General features: G+C 37.5%; 1 protein-coding gene across 6 annotated transcripts in view; it reads left to right on the top strand.

Moving 5' to 3' along the window:
• Positions 1-13106, top strand: part of csnk1a1 (casein kinase 1, alpha 1) — a 64065-nt gene that overhangs the window by 44527 nt on the left and 6432 nt on the right. For 3 of the 6 annotated variants that reach the window (XM_061686071.1, XM_061686073.1, XM_061686072.1), the window contains exons 5-9: positions 1227-1310; positions 4562-4701; positions 4939-5017; positions 12635-12709; positions 12821-12927. In XM_061686071.1, coding sequence (XP_061542055.1) covers positions 1227-1310; positions 4562-4701; positions 4939-5017; positions 12635-12709; positions 12821-12927 — 485 coding nt within the window. The remainder of the gene's footprint in view (positions 1-1226; positions 1311-4561; positions 4702-4938; positions 5018-12634; positions 12710-12820; positions 12928-13106) is intronic. The other 3 variants (XM_061686074.1, XM_061686075.1, XM_061686076.1) reach the window with 1 other exon arrangement.

The raw sequence follows: 13106 nt of genomic DNA on the forward strand, positions 1-13106 counted from the left end.
TCGGTTTCATCTGAGGCTATGGAAGCGGTCTGCTGGCTATGGCTTGTGCAGTAAGATGTGACAACAAAAAATGTCAGAAAAAGCCTAGTACATTTAATTATAGTTACCGTTAATCAAACAATTTAAATGGTGGCGTGTGTGCTGATTCCCATTTAACGGTTTTGTGATTGGTTCATTCTGAACACGACCACATCCCCACTTAGAAGAGGGTGTTGCACACCCTCCCTCTCTAAAATCTTTTTTTTTTTTGGGTGGTGGTTGGAAAAATTAGGCGACATTTAATTTTGGAGAAAATTTAAATGATTTGTCTCTATCTTTTTTTGTTACAAAAACCTGGCATTTGAACAGGTCTGTGTAGACTTTTTTTTTTTTTTGTATATCCACTGTAGTCATGCAGTTGTTGACTGCAAACCTATAGAAGGCTAGAGTTCGCAAAAGCTGAAAGTGTGAGGATCAGCACCTGATTGTCAGTACCTGGAAAAGAACGAGTCGATGGCCACAGCAGAATAAGAGCTGTTAGACAAGCAGTGAAAACTCAGTACATTTTACATGGGCGTAAGACACATACTCAGCTGTGCTGCTCATCCCACAAATACATATTCCTTAAAAATGATGTCATTTAAAGGGGAAATGGGCAGGCTTTCCAACCATATACAATATATTGCCAGGCATTGTTATGGATAAAACCAAAAACATTTCTTTTGTTTACATTTAAATAGATCTTGGACATTTAACTGAATGCTAAAGCTAAAAGTACGATTGTTGTAAGGTTGTAGTTATCATTTTATTCTCGACCTATCTTACCGCACTAGGTCTTAAGAGCAATTATTGCAGCCCACAATCAAGGTGTATATACCATTTTGTTGCCAGTCTGCTCTGGCTTTTTTTAAAAGCGGTCATCAGAGAGGATACTGAAGTTTTACCTTCTTGTACAGGGTTGATCTTTCCATGGTTGTCTTGACAGAAGAAAATCACACCTGTGATTCTTCTTGACAGATGACAGTTTGATCATTACATACAGCAAATATACCCCAAAAAGGGCCTTTTGGTTTTAGGTCCAACCTTAATTACACAAGAGGTGCTTGCTTAGTTGTACAGAACCAATTGGTATCAAACTAAGTGGGTACAACCAGAAGTGCCTGTTGTACTCTTGTTAACTGTGACTAAAGGTGGATAGAGGCTGTGTGATTTTTTTTGACCCCCTGCCCCTCTACTGTCTGCCCTAGTGTTTAGACTCGTCAGTGGGGAAGAGGAAAAGAAGCTTGGCGGTTAGCTCTTCTCAGGACCCATCTTTCTCAGGATTAAACCAGGTGTGACCTTTACCGCAACACCAGCTGCCTCACAACAGCAGTTGTCGCTTCGCAATTATAATTAACTATACAGGCATAGTGAATGACAGTACACCATTAGTGTTCATCTTGCACCTATTATACCTGACCACCCAGCGTGCACTTCATTCCATTGGAAGAGGACGGTAAAACCTTTCAACATAATCATCTAGGCAATGGCTGTCTCGTCCTAGTCCTGCAGTGTTGGAGACCAGTTATCTCTGAGTTAAATTAAAAGCAGCTCTTGTCTCTTTGTTTGGCCCGTGAGTCAAATATTATAAACCAGTGTCCATCCTGGTGTGGTTGAAGTGCCGTTTTTCAAGAAATGGTGTGATGATAACATAACCTTTGGAATGAAGAATTTGAAAATTGAAGTTTGGTCCTATTATAAATTCAGAAGGAAAGTGTGTTTTAAGTAAAACGTGTTGTCTTGTGGAAATTGAACATATTTGTTGAATTGTAGCCAAGCTAATAGAAGTATGATCTTTCATTGTAACAGAAGCGGGAAAAAGTGGATGACGTTCATGGAATATCTCACAATTTTAGAATTGAGTTCCACTATATCTTTTGGAAATTTTCACATTTCCAACTTGGCATTGTAATCAGGGGTTTTATCTTATCTAGACTCACAAGTGAATCCCACGCTTTGTGACTACAAGATTTTCCCCATTAGTTTTACACTTGTGTGCTAATTGCATAATTTGACAGAGGTTCCAAACACTATTATCATGTTTCCAATTTCAGATCACTACGGTTGGTAGAGAATGGGGGTTTTGCACTTCTTGTGGCTGCTTCTGTCACCAAAACATGCTTTATTTTCAGTGTTCTCTTTTTATCACCATGATGGGGATATTGTACAAATGCCAAGGGTAGGAAGGGGGTAAATTAGACACAGCAAATGTCTGAACTCCACTAAATGTGTGAAACTACAATGCAAACAGAGGCCAAAAGATTCACTGAAGCAGCCAGTATGAGAGAGTTACAGGTACATCAGGTGTGCTAGTGTAAGGTGCACCTGCATTTCTTTTCTGATCTGGTGAGTGTGATTATTGTACAGTCCTAATTTCTATGTAGAAGGTTTGTTTGGAACAGACTTTAAATTAGTTTCCTTCCAATAAGTGATACCTTGTGATACATTTTCAAGATGGCATTCATTGGTCATCTAATTATTTTCAATTTGTTACTATTTGTGTTTGTACTAAGAAAAGGTTGTTTTATGAGGTGGGATTAATAAGATTAAAGTGCATCCTGTTACAGTGAGAAATGGTTAATTTGGGACATTCAAAATGACATTCTGTCATTAATGGCTATTTGGAAACAGATGTTACATTGACAGACTTCTTATTCTAACAATTCCAGGTAGATGGGTTTCTTTCTTGGCAGCAACTTGCGCTATATTAACCTTCTAAAATTGTGGGGCTCATGATGTCGAGGGAGGGGTGGTCCAAGTGCTGTCATTTTACCTTGGTAAAATATTGCCTTGCTGATGTAGTTTGGCAGACTTTGCTCAATTTGTTTATTGGTGATGGTTGTAGCTGATTCTACTTTTTGGACTTTGTGCTGAAACAGTAGGAAAATTAGCTGTTGTAAGATATCATAGTTTAAGAAGGCAGAAGGCACAACTTTAAATTTTAATTTGGTTGAGTACAGCTTTGAAGGCTTAGCATACGCGTACTTTTTGGCATTCTTATTTATTAAATGACTTTCGAACAACCTTGTAATGTACTCTGTCTATAACCTTTCAAGCATTTTTATAATTTATAAATTTAACAAATTCATACCCTTTCAAATAAGCAAAATAGGTCTAGAATCAAGATTTGAATTCCCCCCAATTCAATAACGGACACATGCATTGAACTAGGCTTTACACGATCAGGATTTTTTGGACTGATCAGCGAGTTTAAAAAAAAAAAAAAAAAACATAACCGATCACGAGATGGGGCAGTGTGTCTATTTAAATGACTTGTTCATTTACTGTATGTACTGGTGTACTTAATTCCTCAAAAGATTATATTTACAATAAATAATGTATCTTTGTTCATCTATTTATGCCAGTAGTGACAGACAGAACAAATGAATGGTCTTCTATTAGATGGCAAGAAATACATACAGTAATGATTGTATCCACTTTTTGTGACATTTTTATTTGTTGATGTGCAGTGAGATTTTTCTATTGTAAAATATGTGCCTTGGCTCCATAAAGGTTGGAAATCACTGCTCTAGTCAGATCATGTATTCTAATCAGTTAGGTCAAACCAACATTACATGACAGAAATCACGGGTGCTAACTTACTGTAATTAAATTACTTTTGTAATTAAATTACTTCACACACCAAAACTTTAGAGCATGATTCAACAGAATGCCTGCATGTTCGCTTACAACCGTTAGTGCTAGCACTAGCTTGCTAGGCTGCATAATGTTTTGTTGCCTGCTTGCGAGCGGTATCGTATTAAAAGTACGTCAACATACCTCAAGCAAGCCTTAAACAAACGTCCTCTCCCGAGCACCGGTGACCACCAGCAAACAATTTCCCCCCCATTTTGTTTTTATAATCCACGCGTCGCGACGGTAACGAGTGTATCCGGTCGCATTTGAGTTGACAAGATAAAGCCCGGTGATCGTAAAAGACGGGATGTGGTGGTATCGGAATACAAGTTATGGCATAAAATGCTAATTATCGGCCGATACCGATCAGATCGGTGTAAAGTCTGTATTGAACACAGCCAGTGCTTTCCCAAAGTGACATACTGAAGCAGTAGGAAGCTGACATGACATGGGGAGGAGTTGGACATGCCCATGTGGTCGAGGGATTTCAACCTCAGCTCTTTTGGTCAGAGGCAATATCAGCTGCATAGGACAGTAGACTCCTTTATTTGGTGAATGCGCCATCATGTATATTACAGAAACAGTACTCCAGGTAGTATGGCGTGTAGTGTCAGTGCTAGCTATAGACTTGGGCTATCCCATTCTAACAACCCCTTAGTCATTTAACACGCATCACATCTGGCAGTTTATGTGTGCAAAAGTATGAATGTGGTTCCTGGTTAATCCAACTGCATATTAAAAAAAAAAAAAAGAAAGAAAAGTCACGTTTTTGAGGGAATTTGTTTTAACAGATAAATGTGCTTCCATGTTAAAATAGTGTGTGGACTTGATACTGTGCATGTTAATGCCTGACGATTTCTGGGGTTTCAGTTTTAATAGCTGTCATATTTTTGCTTCCTCTACACAGTTGTTCCTTATTGATTTTGGATTGGCGAAGAAGTACAGAGACAACCGAACACGACAGCACATCCCCTACAGAGAAGACAAGAACCTGACCGGCACAGCACGTTATGCCTCCATCAATGCACACCTGGGCATTGAACAAAGGTCTGTTCACACAGTAACTCAAATGAGATTCCATTGTAAGAGGGGCCTGCTTTTTTCAATAATGTGGCGTAACATAAATTAAAATATGGGTTTGCTATTAGAGGAAAGTTTTGCAACACCAGCTTTTCATGTAGGATTTCAATCTCCAAGAAAAGGATGAATTATCACCTCCATCTACTTGCACTTGTTTGTTAAATAATGCTTCATCTTATACTAAAGTCAAATTGTTGTTTACAGTCGCCGTGATGACATGGAGTCACTAGGCTATGTGCTGATGTACTTCAACAGAACCAGTCTACCATGGCAAGGACTGAAGGTATGAAAATGTAGCGAACACCTTCCTCAGCATACGATTAGGGATATTTGGCTTTCGGGTGAAATGCCAGGATTAACCTACACCATGTGCAGAATTATCTGGCAGCTATTTTGACCATCTGATCACGTTTAGGCATATTTCCTCTATAAAGGTGGGTGTAATTATAAGGTGTTAAGTTGTATAAGTTGTTGTATTATATAACCTATTCTTTAGGTGAAAATGGGCCAAAAAGGAGATTTAAATGACTGAAAAGTCTAATTATCAAGTCTGTCAGAGGGATGCAGTACTCTTGAACTATCTAGGAAATTGGGGAGTGATCACGGAACCATCAAACATTTTGCTGCGAGAAGTCAACAGGATTGCAAGAAACGTGTTGAGAGAGAAAGATGCAAATTAACCGCCAAAGATTTGAAAAGAATCAAGCGTGAAAATACCAGGAACCCATTATCTTCTGTGATATTTCAGAACTGCAACATACCTGAAATACCTTGAAGTATAAAATATTCAGTGTTCAGAGACCTGACCAAGGTGTAAGAAAGGCTGGAAAAAAGACCACCATTGAACAAAACATAAGCTGAAATGTCTAGACTGGGCCAAGAAATATCTGAAGACAGGTTTCTCAAAGGTTTTATGGACTGATGAAATGAGAGTGACTTGACGGACCAAATGGATGGGCCGGTGGCTGGATCACTAACGGGCATGGAGTGCCACTTCGACTCAGATGCCAGCAAAGTGGAGAGTGGGGAGCTGGTATTATTAAAGATGAGCTGGTTGGACCTTTACGGGTTAAAGATGCACTCAAAATGAATTCCCAAACATACTATCAGTTTTTAGAAGACACATCAGTCAGTGGTACAGGAAGAAGTAAGCATCTTTCAAAAAGACAATGATTCTGATGCAGGACATTGTTCCATCACATGCATCCAAGTACTCCTGCGTGGCTGCCCAGGAAAGGCTTGAAAGACGAAAAACTGATGACATGACCCCTTCCTCACCTGACCTGAGCCCATTCGAGAACTTGTGGGCAGTTCTTAAATGGGGAAATAGACAGTGAAGGAAAACGGTGCACTTCTCGGAACATTTTCTGGGAGGCTGTGGTTTCTGCTGCACAAAATTTTAATTGACTACAAATCAAGAAACTGACAGAATCCATGGATGGAAGGCTTATCACAGTTATTGAAAACAAGGGTGGATATATATATAGGTCACTATCTCAGTTTGTATTGGAAAGTTTTGTTTGTTTTATAATTCTCACTTTAAAAAAAATGAAAATTAAAAAAAATGTGACTGCAAATGTTTTTCATTTAGTTGCATAATAATTCTGCACACTAATAGTTACCTCAGAATTCTCCACTTATTGATATTCTCCTAAGAGCCTAAACCTCACTTGTTTAAAGATTCTTGTTTGAGGTTTAACATTTTGGATTAACCTAAAATACTGTGGTTGGTGATTAATAAAAAATAACCCTCAAAAATGAGATTTGTCGAATAATTCTGCGCACGGTGTAAAATGCAGTTAGCAATGTGACAGTTGTCTGTCATCTTGGAATTTTCTTTAAAAAATGTAAAGAGAACTTCGGACTCCTAAAACCCTCCATAACAAATTTATTAAAAAAAAATATTAGTGACTAAATACATGACCAATTCTACTGCCTATCCTGCTCTTCTGACAAATAATGTTCCATTTGCGCTATTTAAATTCTTTTTAGGGCAAAATGTGACACAGAAAGGTCACGATCATTTTCAGGGTGTCAGCTTAGAGAACGCTTTGGAGTATGACCTTAATGTTGGATACTATATGGATATGACTGAAACTTGTCAACCAATCGGGGAAGGGATCCGAGTAGTAAACGAAACAAAAAAATCGATTGTCGCTGTGGAAATCTGTACAATGACACAAAAGACGACGTAAATTTTCTTTTCTGAGTGAGTACGGACATTCCGTGCCCATTTAGTATATTCCCTTAAACTGATAGCCACTGTTAATATTCAAAAAGTCAAGTATCAAGTTTTTAGGCCGTAATTGATAGTAGAAACAAGTGCTTTTGCAAGCAGACGTGTGTGCAACACGTATTTGACTACAAAACTTTGCTCGTGCTTTCTCGGGGTGAGTTAAAAGAAAAAAAAAGCACTTAAACTGAGTGATTGATTTTTTCCTCAGTTTGTTTGCCTCTTACACTAACAAAGCACACAATCCTTTTTAATACGGAAAATAACATACGTGATCCTCCTCACTGTCCCTAATGAAATGGCCATCCCACGTTTGCTACTTGAAGGAAAAAAGCAAGATTTTTGCCTGATGTACTGTAGTTTGCTTTGCGGTTGCTGGTAAATTGTCAATGATAGTGTAATCTTTTAGTTTTTACCAATGATTAAACATGAAGTAACATTAGCTGTAAGCTATGAGGGTCCACATTGAAGGCCGAAAACAGAAATGATCAAACTTTATTTGTAAGCGCTTTTCATACAAAAAAATTCAACATAAAGTGCTTTTCATTAATGAAAATACAGAAAAAAAATCTAATCCCCCAATTATTAATTATAAAACTATACCAATTTTTGTAAAATTGCATATATGGCTATGAGTGCAAAGCTGCCAACCTAAAGAAATTCACTTTCAGGACAATTTTTCTGAATTTCCAAATTTTTAAAATTGTCAAGAACATTACCACATCACATCCATCATTGCCATCTTTACTGTGCAATACACCATTTACAAAAAACAAACAAAAACAATAACAGTCACAAACACCTCACAATTAAAACACTATGTATTTAAAAAAAATGTGTACTGTTGAATTTCACAACATAATTATTACTCAATAATCGTTAAATTATGGGTTCAATATTTATTTTAATGCAGTTATTGCAGCTGGCACATTTGCAGCCCTATGCCTTATCTTGCATGCTCTTTGTATTTACTCTATCCACCATTGCTGCTAAACTTATGCAGATTTCCACATTGTGCAACTAATAAAGGGTATATAAAAAGATCTATTAATGTACTTTTAAATTATAGGTCCTTCCCCCCTCTCTCTCAAGTGACGTAGCCGAGGCAACATACTAAATCGTTTCCGATTCCCGATCCCTGTACAGCTGTCTAGCATTGTATATAACAATATTTTCCTCTATAAACACGTACTAATTTGCCTGCTATTTATTAGTTGGCTAATCTCCTCTATAATGCTTTTCCAGCCAGACCAATGTGACAAGTGTAGTGTAGGACCCAATCACTTTTGTTTGGCATCATGTGATAGCTTAGCAATTTGCATGGTGTTCCTGTCTTTCTCTTGTCTTATCCTCCGCCTGTCCTTCGTTATTACAATACATGTCTAAAAGTGTAGTTTATTCGCTGTCATGTAGGCGATTATTAGTGAGTAATGTTGCCCTTGGACGTGAGGCACACGTTTGCCTCTGCAGCTCGGCATCATATTTACCTGCATTAGTTGTAGCTTGTAGGTAGCTGGGGCGGCTGCCTCAAAACGGCATGCAACAAGCATTCCACCCCTGAATAACGGAAAGCAGCGACATTGGGCAACTATAGGGACGATGACGACTGAAGAGCCACGCTTCCCATAATTCATCACAACATGCAAATTTTAATTATTACAGTGAAAAAAGACGTTCATCTTTGTTAGTGTTTGTTACCAGTAGTTTATTCAATGCATGTTATTTAACATTTATGCTTATATTGCTGTGAAAATGTATTGGCCCCCTTCTCAAATTCTTGTATTTTTGCATAGTTTCCCCACTTAATGTTTAAGATCATCAAACAAATGTAAATATCAGACAAATACAACCCAAGTGAAGTTAAAATGCTGTTTTTAAATGGTGATTTAATTTATTCAGGGGGAAAAAACTATGGAGTTACCTGGCCCTGTGTGAGTCATCCTCAGCAGTAACAACTGATATTAAGCATTTTGCTATAATTGGCAATGAGTCTTTCACATTTCTCTTGAAATATTTTCGTCACTGTTCCAGAGTTTCTCACTTTGAAGTTAATGGCTCTCCTTGTGGTTCACTGGAATATTAAAGCTTTAGAAATGGCTTTTGTTACACTTTCCAGAGAGACAGATGTCAGTTTCATTTTTTGTTAACTGTTCTGGAATTTCTTTCGATCGTGTCATTTTATTGCACCTTTTTTAAATCTTATGTCAGACTTGATTTTGTTGGGATATATTCTGTTTGATTTCTTGATTGAACAGGGCTGGAGGTAATCATGCTTGGGTGTGAGTAGTGAAATTTAACAACAAATTAATTCATGATGTCATAAGGGGGTAATTACTTTTTCACATAAGGCCAGGTTAAGTTGGGTAATTTTTTCCCCCTTAATAAATGAAGTCACCATTTAAAAACAGCATTTTAAGTTCACTTGTTATATTTGTCTATTTACATTTGTTTGATCTTAAACATCAAAGTGGGGAAAATATAAGAATTTGAGAAGGGGCCCAATACTTTTTCATGGATTGTGGTTCACATTTATGGTTGGTTGATTGGCAATATGTCATTATCAAAACGTGAGTGGAGGGTGTGTACAATAAAGTGACCTCCCAGTCAATTCAACTGGATATTCAGCAAAGCTCTTTATGGCATTTCTTGTTAAGAGTAAATGATTCATTACTCTGTAGTTTGTACACACTTGCGTGCGCCGGCCATCCGTCTCAACATGTGACATCAGGGGTGTTCCTCAAAGTTAAAAGGGGGGCACATGGAACAAGAGTTTGTAATGCCTTAGCAGAATATTGCAGGCTATTTATGAAAATCAAATAAGACTTGCCCTAAGGACGCCAGGAATTGCAGTTTTTTGCAAAGGTGCGAACCGTTTGCTTGGTTGTTGATGGGAATGATAATAAACCTACAATTTGTTTGTGCCCAAATTGCACCTTTTTGTGGTCACACATTAGTATTTTGTGTGAATGTCACAACTATATTGTGGGCACAATAAAAGTCTCATGTCATGCCAGGAGCTCTTCAGATGTTCGTGGATTTATTCTCTAAAACTGTTTTGTTTTCAACGAAACAGTTGATAAATTGTTAGAATGTGGTCCACCTCACATTCTCCAGCCATAGCATTGCTTCTCTACCTTTTAATTTTGACTATAATAGCTATGCAGATGACACACGGGTATATCTAGCAGTCTCCAGATGACTACAGTTCAATGGAGGTGTTGTGTCACTGTTTAAAACAGATGAATAACTGGATGAGCCAAAATGTTCTTCAATTAAACCACAATAAAACTGAGCAAATTTTTTTGGGCAATAAAGAAAAGAGGATTGTTGTTAGTAAATACCTGGAGTCACTCTCTTTAAAAACCAAAGCCCAAGTCTTAAACCTTGATGTTCTGATAGATTCCGACCTGACTTTAAACAGTCATATTAAATCAACTACTAAATCTGCCTTCTCCCATCTGAAGAACATATCCAGAGTGAAGGCTTGCATGTGTCAAGCAGACCAGGAGAAGCTCATCCATGCTTTTATCTCAAGTAGTCTTGAGTATTGTAATGGTCTTCTGACTGGACTCCCCAGAAAGACCATTAAACAGCTGCAGCTCATTCAGAATGCTGAAGCTCGGGTTCTGACCAGAACAAAGAAGTCAGAGCATATTACTCCAATTCTTTGTCTTTACACTGGCTTCCAGTCAGCTTTAGAATAGATTTTAAAGTTCTGCTACTGGTCTATAAATCACTAAATGGTTTAGGTCCTGAATATATGAAATAAATGCTAATAGAATATAAACCCAGTAGGGCTCTGAAATCGACAAACTCAGATCGAATAGTGGAGCACAGAGTCCAAAGCAAACATAGTGAAGCAGCATTTAGCTTTTATGCTGCACATAAATGGAATAAGTTGCCAACACAAGTGACGCCAGCCCCAAGTGTGCTTTTAAATCCAGGTTCAAAACTCTTCTGTTTTCCCATGCTTTTTAGAGCATTTCCACTTTTAAACATTTATTTCACTGTACGCTGGTTTAATTATATATTTATTTTCTTTGTTTTACGTTTATAAGCCGTTTTCTTTTTCAGTGTTTTTAAATGCTTTTAATCATGTAAAGCACATTGAGTTAACTTGTGTATGAAATGCGCTATATAAATACATTTTCTTTGCTTTACCTTGAATTACTTTGTAATTATATTATTTTGTTTCACACTGCAAAGTGAGACACATCAATGAAGCACCTTCTGCAGGTAAATAAAATATATCAATACATTGATAGTACTCCTGACCTCGACTGAATTTACCAACTCATTATAAAGGAAAAATTAATTAATGAGGGTTTCACGTCTACGGAGTTAGAATACAATGACATTAAATCAGAACTGGCCAGATAAATTTCCCATGATGACACAAGATGGTAAGAACGTGAAAATGTATTGAGGCATTTTAAAAATATAATTTAAAAATCCAAATCCTCAGATTTTCAGGCCAACTCGGTTATGTTCTGATTTTCTAAGTCCTCCATAAAAGCAAACAAATTACCTTTTTTTTTTTAAGCAAAAAAGACATTAATGGGTTTCAGCTTTTGGAAAAGTGATCGCCAGTTTTCCCTATTTTCTGATGTTTTGAATCAAACACTAACCCAGTCATTCCCAAAAAGTGCCGGCTCAGAACCCAATTAATAATCCTGAGGCCCATCAAAACCTTTTAAGAGGCTGTAGCATTAATCATATTCATAACAATGCTACATAAATAGGTATCTGCAAAGCAATGAGTGGCTTTGCTTAATGTATGATTAAAATAGCTAGCAAGTAAGTTAATATACTGTAGGTAACAAGATCAGTCTTTCCTCAGGGCTCCGATTTGACTTTATGACACAAAATAGTGAATCAAAATGCTAACTTGATTTAAGAGCTGGATCACTTTGTCAGACATCTCCTTGTCGTTCGACATTTCACTCATTCAGCATTATCCACTCATTCAGCATTATCACTTAACGTTAACATGTCCTAATAATTTGTCATACACTGTCTACATTAGCATGTAAAAGTGTTCAACTTATATGGCTTGTTTGTTCTATTTTGATCAGCTCGTGCTCCCTCAAGTCCGCGCCATAGCTTATGATGCATTCAAGAGCAGCTCTAAAATGCGTGTAACGACATGTTAAAAATGAATTCAAGGTATATACATGTAGTGTGAAGAACGCCTCTGGATCCCCCCGGTAGAGCTGGATGAAGTGGCTGGGGAGAGGGAAGTCTGGGCTTCCCTCTCCCCAGCTACTACCCCTGCGACCTGACCTCAGATAAGCGGAAGAAAATGGATGGATGGATATGCTGCATTGTGCTCTGGTTACAGTGGCCATTCGAACAAGACTTTGAATTTTGACTGACTTTCGTTTTGGGGAAATCTTGTAACATTGCTTTTATAACATTCGCATGTGAAATTATTTTGACCTTTCTCTAATCTTTTGATATTCCTAACTTTTTGTGAGGCGTCTATATTCTTGTAGTGTTGATTGCTTGCTGTTTATCATGGTATGATGTTTGTACTGGAGTATGATTTAAGAACAGTGACACGCAGTATGAATTATTTTTTATGTAATTGTTATTCAGAATAGATAGTGCTTTCTTACTGCACAGTGTGATTATGCTTTTAGTCACACTGAACATTCTTTTTGCCAGGCTGCCACAAAGAAGCAGAAGTATGAGAAAATCTCAGAGAAGAAGATGTCTACCCCTGTTGAGATCCTGTGTAAGGTAAGAACATGATAAAGGTGGAACTGCTGAACATTCTTATCCTCAAAATACATTCTCATGTATTTTGCTATTTACATCAGGACACCTTACTGTAATAATACATGCTTCCAGGGTTTTCCAGCAGAATTTTCCATGTATCTGAATTATTGCCGTGGCTTACGCTTCGAGGAGGCTCCAGACTACATGTATCTGCGCCAACTCTTCCGCATCCTCTTCAGGTACTTTTGTTATCATGAAAGGAAAAAGTGATCTGAACCTTGCATACATATCCAGTACTGGTTCTTTGAACTTACGACCCTTATTCCCATATTCTTCCTCTTGACTGTGTAAGCTTGCTACTAAACTAGTTCAAAACTTAAGCTTTATGGAGTATTGAACAGCGTCTTTTACTGTGTTT

Source organism: Phycodurus eques, chromosome 9 (assembly GCF_024500275.1).
Source record: "Phycodurus eques isolate BA_2022a chromosome 9, UOR_Pequ_1.1, whole genome shotgun sequence".
NCBI lineage: Eukaryota > Metazoa > Chordata > Actinopteri > Syngnathiformes > Syngnathidae > Phycodurus > Phycodurus eques.